The 19,303-nt window shown below is 44.9% G+C and overlaps 1 protein-coding gene across 1 annotated transcript; it reads left to right on the top strand.

Moving 5' to 3' along the window:
* Positions 1–5,528: 5,528 nt before the first annotated feature.
* On the top strand, positions 5,529–18,323 carry LOC138260434 (uncharacterized). Its single transcript, XM_069208912.1, has 2 exons — positions 5,529–6,248; positions 16,636–18,323. The coding sequence occupies exons 1-2, from the start codon at positions 5,591–5,593 to the stop codon at positions 17,259–17,261; spliced, it is 1,284 nt and encodes a 427-aa protein (XP_069065013.1). The 5' UTR covers positions 5,529–5,590; the 3' UTR covers positions 17,262–18,323.
* Positions 18,324–19,303: the final 980 nt, after the last annotated feature.

The following is a 19,303-nucleotide window of genomic DNA, read 5'->3' as shown; positions in this document are numbered from 1 at the left end:
CCGGAAGCGACTCTTCAGCAGGCCAAAGGTCCTCTGAATAACAATTTGCGTTCTCCTATGTGCTGCATTGTAACACCATCTACTTGGTGTGGCTGGATTGAGGTATGGTGTTAGGATGAAGTACTGCACTGCATATGCCCTGTCTCCCTCAATGACAGGAGTGAAAATTGTTATCTGTGACCTCACCTTTACAATATGTTGCATTGTTCTCTGTTACATTACCAAGTAGGTATCCTTCTCCAAACTCTCCAACAAGAAGCCATGTGTACATTCCACTATGTCCGAAGATGTACGAATCATGTCTGCTACTAGGGAATCTCACCACTAAATCAGTAATGATGTGGGAGGCATTGAAGATGACCTGTATGTTTATGGAATGGCTATTTTTTCTATTCCTGTATATGTACTCAATTTCAGATGGTGGACAGATTGCCACGTGTCCCATCAATGCAGCCAATGATGTGAGACTTGGGCTACCTGGTAGAAATTTTATTTTGTTAGCTGCAAGCCCAGTGGGGTGTTGGGGAATTTGATGTGCTAATTAATTTTAGATAACATTCCATTAAGGAATGCATTGAAGAAGCGTGAGAGCATACTTTGAGATACACCTCTAGCTGCTGTTATAACCCCTGATCACTTCCTGAGGCTAAGATGTGCGGGGAGCATAATACCTACACGAGTGGGTTTGGCATTGGTTCTGTGTGTGTGTGTGTCGCTGCAGTTGTGGTTGTAAATCTGCTATTAGGTCTAGTATCATGGCAGAGCTCAACCTATACTTATCAAATATCTCCTCCTCTGTCTGGTCAAAGAAAGTAATGTGCTCCTGTCTCCTGATCCCTGTCCTCAAACCTGCCAGGATCCTCATCCTCCTCGCCATGACATAAAGTGCATCCATTGTTGAAAATGGCTGATGCGCTTAGGGCCTCATTCTATAGGTTGCACCTGATTACCACCTGATTTGAGTTGGTGGTAAATGGCACATGCAAAATCCCTGTTATGTGACCATTTGCAATCTGCAATTGATTCATACATTTCAACTGCAATTCCTTATTTGTGATTTGCAATTTGCAAAACTGAGTCGCAATTTTAGGAAATTGCTATTTTACCAATTCCTTAAAATTGCACTACGAATGCCTTTCGTACATTAATCCTACAATAAAGTGTCCTATATAAGTGGTTTGCAAATTGCTGGGCTTACCCCCCTGGGGGTCCATGGTGCGGTAAAAAGAGGGTATGATGCGCCACACTAGAGAGACTCTAAAGTCCCACAGCAAAGGAGCACTAGCTCGCCTGGCTTTTTTTAAAATTTACTAATGTAGACTGTGAGCAAGTAGAATTGCCTTTAAAAAAAAAAGAGCCAGAAGGAGGTTATCTCACACAATTACAGTGATATGTTTCCCACCATCAGAGTATGGATTTACCTTGTGTCAGACCTCTTTTGAGGGCAGTTGTACTCCTTATTGACAAACATTTCTTCTGCTGTCTGGCGAGTGCTGTAGTGTCCAAATGCAGGGTTGAGGAGAGCTGGGACAGATGAGGTGCAGGAAGACAGCTGAAGATGAAAGGTCAGTGAATTTATTTAGTTTAAAACAGTGAATCTTAATCAGTTCTAATGAATTGTTGTAGTGCTAAGGATGCGTTAGTCTCATGCATGCCAGACACCTCTTACCCCAGCACTACCAGTATTTTAGAGGGACTAGCTGGTAGTTAGTGACTAGGGAGGGTGTTGTAATAGGAGCATTGACAGGAGAAGCTAGTGACAGTCGGACATTGGCAGAAGAGATCAGCATTGACACGCAGCATGGGCAATGATGGAGGAGGTGTGTCACGAAGGAGGGGGTGGGCAGTGACAAAAAAGGTGGACACTTGCAGACGAGGTGGACACTCATAGGAGAAGTGGACGCTGTTCGGTAAGCGGGGCAATGACAGGAGAGGTGGGCAGTGAGATCAGAGGTATCAACTGACAGGAGATTTGAATACTAACTGGATGAAGGGGAAGTAACATGACAGAGGTGGACATGTGAGAGGGCTAGTGTTGAGAGAGTTGAGCAGTGACAGAAAAGATAGACACTGACGTATGAGAAGGTACCAGTGACGTGAGAGGGGCAGTGTGGGATATATGTATGTTGAAGTAGGCAGAGACAAGGGAGATATACTCTGATTCATGATGGGGCAGTGATTGGGGAGGACGTCATGAAATCATAAATAACTTGCAAGGATCATTAAGAATAAATGAGGGGGGTGGCTCAGTACTCTCTCCATAGTGCCCCCTAACAATCTCCACTGGGCCTGTGTTTTAAAGCACTTTGTTTGCAGCACCATCCATGCTTCTCATCCGCCAAAACTTGAGGGGTCCCTAACATAAAAATATTTAATTTAATTTAATGTAGTGGTGCACCCAAGAAAGAAACAGTTTAAGATACAAAAAAGCCCAATTGAATTTGTTTCTTCTTTATTTTGTATTTCTAAATGTTTTTTATCATCTGTCATATTCCGGTTGTTACAGCCTCAGCCAAAGTGTTTCGTTCACAAAAGTGAACATCTTCTGGGAAAAACTTCCTGGGCATGCAGGTCTTTAGATACCAAATGCAAGACTTTTGTGATGACCCTCAAAAAGAAGAAGTTGTAACTGCTTTTCAGGATGTAGAGCGCAAGTTTTATTTTAAAATACATTCGAGTCTAGAAGTAGCAAGATAAAAAAAAAACAGCCAGAGCCCCGTGATATTCAGCAGGAAAAAAAGTACTTGGGTGCCAAGAGGGTGGAACTGGAGATCTAATTATTGTGATTTAACAGAAAGGTTCCCTCCTGTCTGGCAGTTACAAGGTCAGCCTGAATTTGAGCAATGGCTTGAGTCACTTTCTGGATTGGGCTCTCAGTGGAACCCAGGTTCGATAGATGGCCTGGCAAACTGTCCACCTTCATTAGAAGACGTAGATCTGCTGAGAGTTCCGACTGCCCATAATCGTTAAAAATAACAGGCAAACTTGCGTGTTGGGCGGGTAAATATGCTCTGCCAGTATTGACCGGAAGGGTACTGTGATCTGGCTATTTCTGCATCCGTGGTGGTTAGTGGTCTAGTTTCTTGCCTCTCCAATTCCCAGTTTTTTCAAAGCTTCCATTCTCTTCTATGTCGAAGTCTGATGATTCAGAAATACACACAAAGCGTCACACTTTTATCACATAAGCCTTTTCTCCTATGTTCTGGGACTACAATGCTAGCAGTAGGCCAGAATCTGGTGGGTATCCCTCTTTAATTACCTTCGCAAGTCTCCTTGGACGGCTTTTTGTGCATTCTTCAGGTGTATTCTCCTCCTAGCATGCATATTCACAAGTGCCTGATAAGAGATATTAATCAATCAGTAACAGTAGTTTGAGGAAATGTCAGGGAATTCACGAGGGCCCAAACTACTTCGGAGTATAAGGGTTAGGCGTCCCTGCTTCAAAGGAATCCAGAACAGTGAAGTGTCACCCCCAGGCATTAATGGCCAACTTGGCGCAGCTCTCACTTCTTGGATTCCTGCTGCCCACTTCGTCACTCCCACCGCCCAACAGCAGCACCATGTCCTGTCCAAGTTCCTGACATTCCCTCGCCCTCAAACAGTGCAGGCTAGCTCGTCCGTGGCTCCTTCCGTCCTGGGTATTTCTTTACAAACAAAACAAAGCATGGAAAAAAACAACATTGTGCCCAGAGTGAATTTCTTGTAGGCTTAAAAATCCCGCCAGGTAGGGAGGGATCTCTATATCTCGCAGGTGGTCCTCCTCCAGGGGAGCAGTCGCCATACTCTGTTGCTCTGGAACCCCGTCCACCAGCGCCCGAGGGACCCTCAAAGACTTATTTACATCCAAAACAGGAGTGCAGTCTGGAAAGCACAAGAAATAAAACAGGATTTTAGTCTGGAAAGCACAAGCAACCAGTATCCAGATGCCATACCAACTTGAAAACTCAAGAGTCTGATCTGCAAAAGAAATCGCAGAGCTCTGCGAAATACCATGTTCAGATTGATAACAGCGTCAGTAGACCATACTAATTGTAGACTCTGCACTATTAAATTTCAGTAATTATTTTAGGAGTGTATTCCATGAAAAACTGACATTTCTGAACTCTTTGCAGGGCAAGTTAGAGTTTAAGTTCTACAATACATCATCATGTGTTGAAAATGATTAAAAAATGTTTTTTTTCCTCAAGATCTTTGACAGTGATAGAAAGGTCAATGTTCTTTTAGAAGGGCTACTGCTTATCCAGAATGCCACAGTGCAGGTCATGTGCTGCATATAAAAAAAAAAAGACTATGTAACCCATGACAGAAAATCCTTACAGTGGTAGTGCTTGGCACATATGACCAGAATTAAGCTTTTCAATGACCACTCAAACTGGGCCTGGACCACTCTCAGGAAAAATAAAACTATATTGTACAGTAAGTCTTAACCTGAGCAGATGCTTCTAAGGTGATAGTGGGTTGCCCTATATTTTTAAAACTGTTACATCACAATTGGCAGTTAATTTTTAAATAGTGGCGAGCAGGCAAAGTTGTTTTTAAAGTTTTTACATCTACATGAAAAGTAGCAAGGTTTAGCTTTATCAATGATATTTCTGAAGGTGGCCATGGAGACTTGTAGACCTTGTTCAGTATTGGTCCATTTAATATCGAAGATGTGGTGTCTTGGTGAGATGCAGCGGATGGCCCAGCTCAATGCAGTTTTATCACTGAAGGTTATCATATAGTAACATTGCTTTTGACATGGTGTCACTTGTATGCCAGAACAAATTGTCGTTATTTCTTGGAGCGTTTGAAAAAGTTGTCTAAAATTGCATAAGAAGTGAATTGTATCTGTAAATCTTTAATTGGAGATCAAGATATTTTCGGTCACACAGCTGTAGTGGTGCAGGCGTCCCGTTCTCAAAGCAGTGCATCCTCAACACTAGAGGACTGGACTACCAATGTGCTTTGTCATTTGTGCTATCTTACTTCACTGCTGTGGCCTTCCCCACTCTGCCTTTTGAGGTCCCTGGTAGTAGTGCCAGCTTTGCACCTGGGCTTTCTTCTCACTTGGACATTTAACGTTTTCCGGTAGTATCTTCTCAGGTTTACTTATAAACCATTAAATTGGGTAAATAGGTCTGCGTGAAATGTTGGTTACATTGGCGTAACCCTGCATTCATTTCGGCGTGCAACGCTTGCTACGTGAAATGCCTTAAATGATGCTAAGTCGCACAGTTGTACTTCATGAAGTTGGGTAAAAAAGAAAACTATCGCTGGAACATGGGGACCAGGCTTGGAGTACATTGTCGCATACAAAAACGAACGCAATGATGCATTTTGCAGTAAAACAAATATAGCGTGAAATGCTAGAAGGGCATTTTCTGTCTCCCACAAGAGAAATTCCATGCATTTCACACGCAAATAATTAGCAAATAATAACTGGTATTTACAGCAGTTAGAGGTGGCACAAGTACCGCGTGAGGCGCTATAAAATATGGAGTTTCTTGTATGCACTGCTAGTGCAACGAAGTGTGCGGAACCTAAAGCCAGTGATACTTATTGCACTAAGGCCAGCAGGGGGGTGCCCTTGCGCCCAGACCGCCCCCTGATGCGGATCCCTTCTCTAACAGCTCTGCGCGGATCCGGGTGTGGGGGCGCCCGCCTCGGTGCGCGCATCCGTGGGGCCCGGAGCATGAAGACCCGCTCCGGTGGCTGCGCGCGGCCTGCGCTCCTCTGCTCACACTGCGCAGGCCTGGCAGCCGCCCGGCGCACCGCCAGCTGGGGCGGAATGAGCGCAGCGCAGGCGCAAGCCGGAGGCCGGCGCAGGGCCCGGAGCAGGCCCGACCCCGGCCTCTCCCGGGCCGCGCACCCCGCCTCCCCCTGCGCCGCCCACCCCGCCTCCCCCTGCGCCGCCATGGCCGAGGGCTCCCCCAAGAGGCGCAAGGCCAACTTCACGGAGGCGGAGACCGAGGCGCTGATCGCGCTGGTGCTGCGCCACGAGCCCATGCTCTTCGCGGGGGGCGCGGGCCGCGCCTCCCCCGGGCAGCGAAGGCGGCTGTGGGAGCACATCCGCCGCCAGGTGAGCCCGCTGGCCGCCTGCCCCCGGGACGTGGAGGACCTCAAGAAGCGCTGGCGAGACTTGAAGAGACGGGACCGCGCAAAGCTGCGGCGCCTCTCCAGCGAGCTGCAGGAGAGGGGACCACCCACCGAGGAGGGGGCGCTGCCCACCCCTGGGGGCACGGAGAGCCCGCTGGGGGCCTCCCGCGGTGAGTGCAGCACGTGTGGAGCAGCTGGGGCAGTGTGACGTCATAGGACAACATGAGGGGTGGTGCAAGAGGGTGGCAACACATGGAGGGGCATCAAAAGTGCTGCAGGGTGAGGAGGGCATCTCTAGCAGGTGACATTTCGAACTTAATCTGGGTCGCCATGAGGGAGTCAGTTTATGGCCCTTATGGGCAGGGGCCTCCACAGGGAATTGGGCATCCCGGTAAGGACCTCCACAGGGAATAGAACGAGAGACAGAAGCAGGAGGGGCTGCACGATCGCCGGGCAGTGATAAAACTGCAGAAGTTCAAGTACTCTCTGTCCCACAGTATCATTTTGCTACTGAGAAGTGTTGGCACTAGCCCATTAAAAGCATAGCACAGTGCTGAGAATGCCCGTTTCACATTACCGAACACTGCCTGCCAGTTTAAAGCATAGGAGCTCGGAGAAGTCCATGAGTCGTGACATCTTAAAGAGGGTACAGCAAAACTGGCATGCCATGGAAGGAATAGCATAAGTAGTGTCACTAAAGGAGCTTGGAATATATCACCTCCTGGTTTAGGATTTTAACCATAGACCGCGTGAGGGGGTACCATAAGTGGCAGCGTTGTCATTGTTACGCAGCAGGCAACGTAAGAGAGATCTAGGGAGGTTGAATGAGGTCATTGCTGAGGGACTCCCAAAGTGGTCGCTCAGAGGTAAACACCAGATAGCACGAGGGGCATCCTAGTCAGAGATCACCTTAAGTAGAGTTAATATGAGACAACACATTTGAGGGCATAGTATGTGCGCCATTGATACAGAGCCTTTTATTTGGAATTCGCAGCTTCCCAAATGCGTCCATGTCTGTGGCTTGCCGCACACACCTCCCTCGTGACGGACTTTAACCCAGTTCTAGAGTCTGTCTAAAGGTCAGTCATGGTTGAGTTTACAACCGAAGTAAGATCAGCCCTGAGCTGGTTCTAAATTGCATCATAACGAGGTCCAGCTGCCATTACAGGGACGTGAAAGCGCTGCCTAGTGGTACGCGCCCCACAGGCTCATCCGCCTGTTTGAATTGAGTTTGTGACATGGATGCACATACGTTGATTCGTATTTTGAGTTTGGTGTGTGTGTGTGTGTCTTGTAAGTCCGCCTGCCACAGACTGCAGAAATCCACTGAAAATGAGGAAGATGTCACAACCACTGGAACTGGGAAGCACCCCAACATTTTGGGTACAACCTTGCCTCCTCCTCCTTGTACTCCTTATGCACAGATCTCTTAGGAGCCCCTGATAAGACAGGCCACCCAAATTGTAATCTCTACAAGGAAGCACAGTGTTTGACTTGACCTTCCTGAACCCTTGGAAGTCAACACAAATAGATTCTGGGAATGAGGAGCAAACATAAACGTGATGGGCAATCTGATTTGTTAGCGGAAGAAACCTGTGAGAATAAATCTATAGATACGAGGCAAGGTGATGAAATGCTAAGGTCGGAAAGGAAAAGGAGGAAAGTGTGAGATATAGACAAAAGATGGCGCACTAGTCCTAAGGCATCCTGAGTGAGCATCGAACTGAACAAGATTTAAGTGGAGTTGAAATGAAAATAAGGATTGCCCTCCTTCTAGAGTGCAGGTAACTCGAACAGTAGGAAGAAAACTGAACGTAAATGGGAAGTAATCAATAGTTGATTTCTGCAGAAAAATTCAGGGGAGGAAGAAGGGTTTCCAAAAGTAAGGTATGGAACTAGATTGCAGGAACAAGACAACAGAAAGAAGAAACACTGGTCAGAGAAAAGATGGAGGATGAAGGTACAGACTCCACGCCTACAGTAAAGTGAAAAGAATGTGGCATTGTATACCAGTTTATGGGGGGTTTCCAGTTTTTTTCTGATGGTGCACAGGGGGCTACACTGACTGAACACTACAACTGTAGTGCTGGCAAGGAATGCAGCTTTGTGCAGTATAGCTTATACTAAACCGGTAGGACTGTATTTGCAGCTTTGCTGTCTCTGCCACGGCGAGAACAGTAAAGCAGTGTGGGGGAGACCGCCAGCGTTGCACCAACAATTAAGCTAAGGATGGGTTTCTCCAAGGATGGTGCTGGATGGCTGCTCTGACATTGTGCCCTCCCCCTTTTTTCCTAATCAAAGCCCAGATTGTCAACTTGTATACTATGGAAGCATCTGACAGGCCATGAAAGTGAGAGGCGGCTCCTGGTTCTAGTCCCAGGAATTGTGTCCCTTTCACTCAGTCAAATAGTGCAGGACCCTTTTCCGCATGAAGGAGTCGGATTTCTTCTTTACGTAAATAGTGCTGGCAAGAAAATGTTTTTAATTAGGAACATAACTGAAACAAATGATTAATGATTTGCGTAACAAAATATGAAGAAAAAAAAATAGGTGAAGGTGTCATTTGGACAGCAGAGATAGCCATACCGCAATAGGGTTGATTAATTTGATTACTCCAGATGACCCAAAAATACGTGGGACTCAATTTTGAAAGCCAAGTGGAGGAAAGTAAATTAGAGGAGGACAAGCATATTCTCCAGTTACATAGGAAGGGTGGCCTCTCCAGGCACTGTCTCTTGATGTCATTGGAAGTTAGAAGGATCAGTGCATCTTGGTGGAATTGACATAGTTTCTCTTGTATGGAATACGCTTGGTCTTGTGTATGGGCACACAACTTCCCTGTGAGGTATGAGAAGTAGTTAGCAATGTGTTGATGCGTACTGTGGATTTTGGTTTTAAAAAGTACTGCATGTTCAGTGCATGGGCCTTGCAGAAGCATAAAAGAGCTTTGACAATGCTGTGCATTGATATTTCTTGCATTTGTGTATTGCAGTTCTATAGTGTGAGTTGTTGTCTTCTTTCAGGGTCTTTGAACCCCCGGTTTGCTCACAATTATGGTTTTATCATTTTTAGTCTAGTCCATTTTAAATCGGCTCATCCGATTTTTACTCAACAGGGGTGTATTGTTCAGTCTTTTGACGCAAACAATCCCTCCATCTCTTACAGCCTATAATGATAGCTTTAAGACATACTGGTACATCCATAACGTAATGGACAAATAATTCACAGAGAAACTGCATCAGTTTCATTGGTGTTCTGCCTAGTCATAAAGTGCATACCCCATTTAGTATCTCGCAAACTGACTGACTTGGATATGATGCAACAGCACAATATCTAAAAAGAATGGTTCTTATTTTAATGATCTATAGAAGGCTGGTGCCAATTGAAGCAAATCCTGTGTTAGGACACTGTATGAGGGCCTGAAACATTGACGGTTACCAGGAGTGCCCTTGATTGTCCAGTATAGACAATCCTCATCCGTTAGTAGGATATGGATGACATTAATACCTAAAATCTCTGTTGGGAACTCTGCAGACTACAGTTCTTTCTGTCCCGGATTTGAACTGCCTACCTGCTCTCCTGGAAGCCCCTTTCCTGTTTTTCCATTCTGGTGACACCTGACAAATGGCTGATCCAGAGCCACCCTCTGGCCTTTTCTCAGCTACAGTGACCGTATATCAATTTTTGATAGCATACTACACTCAAATAGTGACCTATCTTACCTATTTTAAGATAGCGGTTTTGAGAATTTAACTCACCAGAATCCTGCGTCATGATGCTTCATGTGTCAGCACCGATCTTTTGTGGCCAAGCATAAAATCATCACTCAAACCCTAACGACTAGGTCTGCAGATAATTAGCCACAATCTGCTTTTGGAATCGTTTCACCAGCTTTGATACACCTTCATGCTCCTTCTTTAAAGCTCTCACCACACAGATCCTCATCTCGAAGCCTACTTCATGAGTAGAGGTAATGCCTTTGTGGGAGCATGCATGACACAGCAGAAAAATATGTTTATCAGTGCCCTCTATACATTTAGAAAGGGCAACCATACAGCATTATTGGAGGACAGAGAGTTCTGAGGCTGTGTCATCTCAAAGTACCAGAGGAGATATCACCTGATGTTTACGCAAGTGGATGACTACTGGTTGAGTGTAGGGACCTCAGATCAACTCAGCCTTTATGGCTAGTGGCAGGCTAGTGAAACAGCTAACTTGAGTGCCCTTTACCTACCTACCAGAATATTGCCTTTTCTCCATCTTTTATATTATATCTAATGCTCAGTGACTTAGCAGGAATGCTGAATAAGCACCCACGATTAGTATTTGGCTGAATCACTTCTTAGAAAAAAAACAAGCGGACAGCTAAATACATGGCATAGTATCGATTGGAGTATCAGATTAGTTGCTCTTCTGGTTTTCTGTACTTTTTTGACCTACCATTTGGTATACAACACCTCTGAGGTTTTCATTTAATAAAGTTGAGACTTCTCCCAAGTGAAGGTGGGTTGGTGCTAGCTGTTTACTTTTGGGCCTGTTGGGCGCAGTGGTCAGATTTGCGCAGAATAAAATGTTGGAAACTGTGACCTACGTTTTAACCAATCTATGTCATTTTCAGTTCAGCACAATCTTTTTTTAACATAGGCAAACTCAGTATTGAAACCACATTAATATTTAGATATTTGTTTGAGAATTTGGAGTCTCTGCACATTTTTAAATTGTCTCCTGTGCAGCGCAGTAGTCTCTTCTCTCATGGGGTTAGTGAGAAAAGTTGTAATTTCTGAGAGCCACGGAGGATTGGCTATATTTCCTATTTGATGAAATTATCAAAGTTGTTAGTGTGGATCATTTACCTTTGCATTATAACATTTTTGGTTTCTTTAACATCTTACATGATACCCGTGCATTTGCCTATGCACAACTTGGGATGAATTAGTGGGTAAAAAAATGTTTTGATAAGTCCACTAGGAATTTCCGTACTCCCTTTCAGGAGAATAATTTATGTGGGAAATGCCCTTGATCACATTGAGGAGAAATCACAGAATAAGGGCTTGTTTAGTCTTTTGTGTCAGCGGTGGGTGCTTTAAGACCAGCCAGTCACCATTAATAAGTGCTAAATGACAACTGATATTGGTGTCCAAGGTGTACCAAAGAAGCCACAAATTTGATTAATAGATCTGCTATTTAATTGAAAAGTGAGCTATTTTGGTTACATAGTTAGCCAGACAGTATGGGTTTCTCCATGACCATATGTGAACAAGAATCTCTGCTGCGTTATGCTTTTTGTTTTTACCCGTGTGTCTAGTGTGTGTCTGTTTTTTTCTCATGGCCTGACTGTTGTTAACCAGTGGATAAAGAACCCTTGCCCAAGATACCTCTTCTAGCGACACTGGAAGAGCAGCCTTTCTCCATAATGTGGATTTTGCTAAGGATTTTGTTACATAGTGGGTATATTATAGATAACAATGTGCAGATTGGTACTGTTGAACAAGTTACTTATCTTCGGTAACACTCTTTCTGGTAGAGTCTACCTAACAAAGGCAACAGACTGAATCCAGAAACTTCAGCAGTGCCTTTGTGTGCTCCTGGATACTGCCATGCTGCTCCACACCAACACAATTCCACTTTGGAAATTACTTGTGGAGCCTATACATGTGCCACTGTGTTTCTGACATCAGTTGCTTTTGAGACTGTCTGCTTGATCAGATGCAGACCCCGAAAGCAAATCGACATGACCAGCATACAGATTCCTAGACTTGGGATCTTATTAAAGGATAGAGTACAATCAAAGAACCAGGAGTGGTGGTGAGGAATCTGCATCTAGGTAGTCTGTACTAGAAAGTCTCAGTGGAACCTCATTGTTCAAATGAGATTGCTGGATTTGGGGCGGCAGAACACTGCTTGTGGGCGACTGAGTCATTCCCACGCCAGTTGATGGCTGCCGACCCAACCCTACTGGCTTGCTAGCACTACCTCACACAACCGAGAAGGAAAGGTGACTAGTGGCAGCCTATCGCATGACACTCTAATGACCTCTCCAGGAAGTCGCGGTGAAAAGATCTCACCCCCTTTCTTTCGTTAGCAAAAAGTCTGATACACACATACAGGCAATAAAGGGATGAAGGGTGGTTTTCAACATATTTATTGAGAAGACTGCAGTCTACAAGTAAATATATGACCTGCAGTTATTAGGATAATGAGACATAACAAAATTATGATTGTGACGGTTAGTGAGGAAAAAGATGAACAATCCCAACATATTGCAATAAACATGTATTCAGAATTCCTACCTAACACCTAGCGAGAGCACAGCGGTGATGGCCCAATCTGTCCATAATCAGCCCATGGGAGGAGCACCCACCCCCATTTCCTTAGAATGAAGGTATGCCCTTCGTCTCCTAAGCTGGCTTGCAGAGACAAGGCTGAGGTCTTGCTGGAAACCTGCATGCAGCATAGATGGTCGGAAGGACACCTCTCAACCCCCTTTTGGCCAATATGGTGTTTTGTAGAAAGCATGTTTTCTGAGAAATGGGCCTGATGTGGGCATGTGCCTAAGTGTTAGACTGTGTGCATGCTTTTGTGACTGCAATGCCAAACATTATCTCATGTTGGTCTCGTACTGTTCCATGTCAACCTTGGGTCAGGAACATGATGAGAAATGTCTTGCATAATAATAATAACAACACTCTCGCAGAATAGCAGCTGATTGGGAAAAATATAACATTCCCACTGAAAAGCAAGTTATTCTAAAATGAGTAAATAAGAAAAGAGCATGTTATCTAGGTAAAAGGACACGTGTCTCGGGCCTAGGCTAAGCTATAACATGTTCTCAAGCAAGGTACTACAATAATCTAGCGACAAAAGAGCATTACTGAAGATAAGTGACTTGTTGTCCCCATAAAGACTTCTAGCCGCAAGGTCCTCATATTTTGAATAGAAACCGAAGCAGTACCTATACGAAGGCGGGTCTGTGAAGGCATTCAAACAAGAAAGTCCTGAAGGTCCAGGCAGGCAAAATGCCCCTCTCGGCAAATCTGACGCTCTAGACAATAGTGTTTTGTGAACGCATGGAGGAATGTGGCCGTAGCTGCCTGGCAGATGCCCAGGACAGGAACTTTGCGTGCTAACAGTGGTGCAGCTTTAGCCTTGGTGGAATGAGCACGCAGTCCTATGCTACATTCTATGCTACACCTTCCTTACACAGAGCACCAGTGGGAGATGGTTCTCTTCACAGTCTTTCCTTTCTACGCTCCAGCGAACCCCACAAAGAATTGATCATCCACCCTGTAGTCTTTGGTGTGATCTTTGTAAAAGCTCAGTGCTCCCTTGAGGTCCAAGCAATGAAGTCTCTTCTCCTCTGTAGATGGAAGAGGGGGAGCATAGAACGCCAGCAGGGCGATGGTTTGATTGACATTGAACTGCATCACAACTTTCAGCAGAAAGGATACCCAAGTCCGTATAGCCAGTTTGCGTAGGGAGAAGGTGGTGTATAGTGGATGAATGCAGAGAGCTTGAAACTCACTCATATGCCATACCAATGCTATGGCAATGAGGAAAACGGCTTGCGATGAGCAGCTCAAATGGAGCGCACTTTAGTAAGGTGTGGACCAAGTTATGGTCCCACTGTGGCAGGACGAAGGGAGAGGGAGGAAACAAATGTAACCCTTTCAAAAATCTCATAAAAAGAGACTTGTACAAGGAGGGCTGATTCAGCAACCGCAAAAAAGCTGAAAGAGCCGAAGGGCACTCTTTAAGAGTGCCCAGGACAAGGCCTTGCCTGGCCAAGGGCAAAAAAAACAATTAAAATGTCAGTACCGCAGCAAGCCACAAAATTGTCCCAGTAGGCATATACAGCTTTAGTTGAGGGCTACTTGGCTGCCAAGATGACATTAACTACCTCTGGAGGAAGGCCATAGGTATCCAGCTGTCACTGCTCAATCTCCATGCTTGAAGGTGGAGATTGGGAGGGCTGTGGTGGGATTGCTGCAACAGCAAGTCCTGCCAAGGAGGCATCCTGATCGGAGGACAAATGCTCAAGCCCAGGAATTCTGTATCCATACTCTACGTGCACAATCTGGGGGCTTTAGGGTGAGTTGGGCCTAATCGGTCCTGATCTTCTTGAGAACGTGAGGCAGGAGTACTATTAGCGTAAATGTATACAGGAGTCTCGAATTCCACTCGAGACAGAAGGCGTCTCTGAGCGAGAGATGCCTTAATAACTCCAGTGTGCAGAAGTGGTGACATTGCATGTTCTTGGTGGTGGCAACAGATTGAGCCAGGGTTCTCCTCATTCATGAAAGAGACCCTGTGCATCATCTGGGTGTAACTTCCACTTGTGATCCACTAGGTGCTGATGGCTGATTTTGTCCACCCTGGTATTCAATGATCAAGTCAGATGGTTCACCAGAAGGTACATTTCTTGGTATTCTAGCCATGTCCAGTGGCACAATGCTTCCTGGCACGGGGTCCGTGACATCCACTGCACCCTGCCATGTTTGTTGCAGTACCACATGGCAGTGGTGTTTTCAGTGAGCACCTGTACTAGCCTTCCCTTGATGGATGGATGCAAGACTTTCAAAGCCAAGCGGATGGCCCTCCGCTCCAGAAGGTTGATGTGGAGCTGGAAATCTGTTGGAGACCAGAGGCCTCCGATCTCCACCTCTCCCAAAAGGCCACCCCAGACCAGAAGTGATGCATTGGTCACCTCTGTCAGTTTGTGGTAAGGAAGGGAGAGGGGTATGCCGCTGACCCAGTCGCGGTCCATTAACCAGCACTGAAGATCTTTTGTAGTCTCAGTGAAATATGAACTTGGTTGGTGAGGTCCCCTTGGTATTGGGCCCACTGAAACTACAGAGCCCGCATATGCCACTTAGAGTGCTGGACCAGCAGAATGGAGGAGGCCATCAGTTCCACCAGCCTCAGTCGACCTCCCTTAAATCCAGGACTGAGGTTAAAAGATTGGGATAATAGCTTGAATGTCCTGGACTTTCTTTCCACTAGCCTCCTGCAAGTCGGCATACCAGTTGTCATCTTGAAAGGGCTGAGTGAACTCATCACCCACATCATAATCATTGTCCAAGGCTGTGCCAAAAAGTGAATGTAGGGTGTGTTGTCTTCCCTGTGGTGGTGGCAGAGCAAGCGGTGGTAGTGGCACCTCGATTGTCGTAGGGTGCGGTGACGGGCAAGGTCAGATTTCTGCCGTCTCAAAGTCAGACAGCACTATGGGTAGCTCTGTGTGCCGTGTCAATGGATCCGGTAGCAGCATCAAAGTCCCTGGAACTGGAGGGTCCGGCTGGTGACAAGTGGGATCTTACCAGTGATACTTCGGGGGGAGAGCCTCTCTGCTCCTTGGGGCCTAACTGCATTCCAGAGGGAGTCACGAAGAAGCTGAACAGCCAGAGCATGGCTGCGCAGAATTATTCGATCTATTGCATAGTGGTGGACAGCCCGGAAAACCTGGGTTGTGACGTATCCTATTGCAGGATCAGCTCCGATATCTGATCTATGGCGCCATCACCATGACTGCAAGTGGCAAGATGGAGCTGAGTCTTGCTTTGATTTCTTATGTTTCTTTTTAGACTTACTGAATTATTTGGATCTCAACGAAGACCGTCCCCACAAGTGACTTCTGTGACTCTTGCAGCTGGAACAGGATCTGAACCTTGGATATTGATGGCAACTTAGAGCAGTCTTGGCAAGGAGACTTCCTATGCTTGGCAATGTAAAGTTTTGCCTTGCGGTCCCGGGTGGCTTTCTGGTTCACCGATGTGCGGTCTCTGCAGGCCTTAGAGTTGTGGCCCAACCCCAGACACCACAGGCACACCTGATAGGGAAAGGAGACCTCCCTTGCACACTGGAATTGGGAATAATATTGAGGTAAAGTAACTCTGAAACGTGAGAGGGAGCGCCGGATCCACATCAAGAGATGCTGTAAAAAAAGGAACTTACAGGACGTGGAGTGGCACCTATATAGGCTCTGCAAACCATTACCAGAGCAGAACACTGTTGGTGCGGAGCTGTGCAGCGCCACTTACTGGCAACCAGAGGTACTGCTGAAAAGTTTCTGGCTCCAGTCTGACAACTGGGGAATGAATATTCAAAATGTGAGGAATCTGCAGCTAGAAGTCTCTGTTAGGAAATGTATTTAGAAAATAGAGGTACAACACATCACCAAATACAAGTGCTATCAGCATATTTGAAATAGCTATAAAATACAGATCTACTATATCGATAAGGTTGCTCAAGAACAATAGCAGTGCAAAATACAAATACTATACAATATACCTATTTTTAATCCCAATCACCCCAGTCAAGAAGCAAAACCAAAAATAATATTCAATTTGAACCATTAAAGAAACAGAAGGTCTTTAGCTCTTGTCAAAAACTCAGTAACCTCAGAACAAATTGTAAAGAAACAAACATGTTACTTTATTTGATTTTTGAATTAAAACCTTGACGATTGTATCGGAATTCTCTGTGTCTCATTCTTTGGTAGCTATAGAGATGTGATTATTAAGTGAGGCAGTATCTGAAATGTAATCCTTTTTGTCTCCCCAGGATATATTGAACAACCAGGCCTAGACAGGCAGCCCAGCGTGACTGAGTTGAAACTAAAAGAAGAGATTGTGGTAACAATTGTGGAGCAAGAAGAAGAAAGATCTGTACACTCTCCAGTGGAGGCACCGAGCCAATACCATTTCCCATCAATTGAAACACCTTACTTGAACTCCTTTGGGAAACCAGAATATAAAACAAACTTTCAACAACAAGCAGAGGAAAGTGACAGCTCAGGACAGGACTCACTTTATTTACAGCAGCAGCAAATCCGGGTGATGCAACTAGGATTTGAAAGTGTAAACCAAAACCTGTGTCTCCTGCAGCACAGTGTGCAAGACCTGAGCAGCAGCGTCCGGCTTATGGCACGGACCCTGGAAGCTATTAAAAATGTTTATGTGAAAAACGGTGCTGAGCATGTAACCTCAGATTCTTGTACTCAGACCACAGCTGGCTGTCATAGTCCTGGGTCTCCAGTAGCTGATGACCGAAGCAGAAGCCATGTAACCGAGAGCAGCAGTAGAAGCAGCAGTCGCAGTTCCAGTGGCATCTCCCAGGAACGCGGTCCCTCTGGTTTTCCAAGCCTGCCACTGAAAAACATCAAAAGAGAAAAAAATAATGAAGACTAGTACACCTTGGGAGATGCCGAATGTACAGAAAACCAGACACCCAATCTCACATTTTGAAGGTGTGGGGTGTTCAGTCTTTTTTTTTATTTTAATTTTTGTATCCATTCTAGGGTATGTGAAGAGCAAATCATGATCTTTTGGCCTGCGGGAATGCCGTGGGATGTTGGATGACTATAATGAGCCACAGTTGCATCCACACTATATTTTGTATTTCTCCCAAGTCAGGTGGGTAACCAAAAATAGGCCTCCAACCAGAATTGTTTCAGAGATAGCAGAAGGCTTGTCTTGGATCAATCCATCTTGTTTTGGAGACCTACCAAGGAAACGGTCCCCTTTGCAGCTGGCCGGATTGTATCGTAATGTCTATCTGCTTCTGAAGCTATACTGGGGTTAAAACATTTTCTTTGACTTTTCTAATCAAGATACATATTCCCACATTTGGGAGCAGGTTCGTGAGCCTTCATGAATTGGAAAGGTATTATTCCTGAACCTGTAAATAGAAGTGCCTTTAAAGCTTCATATGTTCTAGTTGGCCAACATCCCTGCTTGCTCTCAAGGAACCACAACTTTTTAGTGGACTCATTCTGAAGCTGGAATGTTATTAATTTTTAAGTTTTGGCACCTCTGGTACCAAACTCCCAGCCAATGATCTTTATGTATTTTGTTTGGTGTTACAGTTTATTTTCCTTGAGGTTTGTGCCTCCTCTTTCGTTTATCTGTAAAGCAAGTGCTGTTGTGGCTGTAGATGCAAGATCCGTACACTTCTATACACTCTATATGCAACCTGTAGCAGACGTAACATCTTGACCCCCAAAAGCTTAGAGACTTCAAAACTTAACATTTCATGTTAAGATGTAGGTGTTTTTGACAGCACAGCATAGACCAGTTCATTGATCATTTTTTTGTAGTTGCTGTTGGGAGTTTCAGTAAGGGCTACGATCAGCCATTCACACTTGAAAAGTCAATAACTTGAAATATACAAATGTGGGGTCGTCCATAAATATTGAAAGCTACCGAACAGGATTTGTTGTAAATAAAGACTCAGAGACTCGTAACCACTGATGAGCTGGTCCTTTTGGCTGTTTCGGAATTGTTGCCAGTATTTGGTATTGCAGGGTTTGTGGCGTTTTCAAGAGGATGAGGGAATGCATTAGTTTTGAATTATTTATTGCCCTAAAAGCATGAGGAAATGCGGATCGTGTTCACAAGTTTATCTAATCAGTGATATGGTTCTATATGTCCTAAAAGCATGGTGTGAATATATGCAATAGAAAACATGCCCTACACAGGGGTGTGGAATTTAATAAAATATTTACTTGTCCATGGGACAGGTTGCTTCTTAAATCTACTTGTCCTTTAAAAAAAATCTACTTGTCCCTTTGGTGCCATGTAGTGCGGCGACAAATTATGGCAGCAATCTCATTATATAAGAGCTCTGATAATAGCCTCTCTGATTATGGCAGGGCTATTACTATAGTAGGGTTTGAATACTTGCAATTTCAATCCCTACTATAGCAAATTTACTTATTTTGCTACCTTTCCGCAGATCTACATACTGGGGCTGGAGGAAGCAGCAAGCAATAGTTCCAGAGCTGGAATGCCTTTGAATCTGCAAACCTACTAGCTTGCATGCTTTAAGGATTTTCACCAGCTCTTCTCTAATCTTTTCCCATAATGAGAAAGGTTGGAAATTTTCTCCTGACAATGGCAGAAGTAGAACTTCTTTCATGGTTGGGATAAAAGTGGTTGGAGGAAACGTGAACTTGTAAACGCTCAATAGATTTTCACATGAGCAAATCTATTCATGCATATTTGCTCGTGCTAAAATACACTTCACAAATATTTTCTAGGAGTACAATTTCCTGGATCTACTTCTGTAAGTTCTTCTGAATTCATAAATGCCACTAATTCAAAGACATATATAATGGGTGCACTTTTGAGGCTTTCTTTAAGAATTGGGTCCCTAATTAGGTCTGGCGTTAACAAAGACACTGTTTTATTAAACTTCTATTTCTGATGGATATAACTACCTGTGGATTCCT

The sequence above is a fragment of the Pleurodeles waltl genome, chromosome 9, assembly GCF_031143425.1.
Source record: "Pleurodeles waltl isolate 20211129_DDA chromosome 9, aPleWal1.hap1.20221129, whole genome shotgun sequence".
NCBI lineage: Eukaryota > Metazoa > Chordata > Amphibia > Caudata > Salamandridae > Pleurodeles > Pleurodeles waltl.
The sequence above is the reverse complement of the archived record's forward strand: the minus strand, read 5'-3'. Positions and strand labels throughout refer to the sequence as shown.

Coding starts and splice junctions, on each gene's coding strand:
- LOC138260434 (XM_069208912.1), top strand. CDS start 5,591: ATGCGGATCCCTTCTCTAACAGCTCTGCGCGGATCCGGGTGTGGGGGC. Junction 6,249..16,635: donor CCCGCTGGGGGCCTCCCGCG/GTGAGTGCAGCA, acceptor TTGTCTCCCCAG/GATATATTGAACAACCAGGC.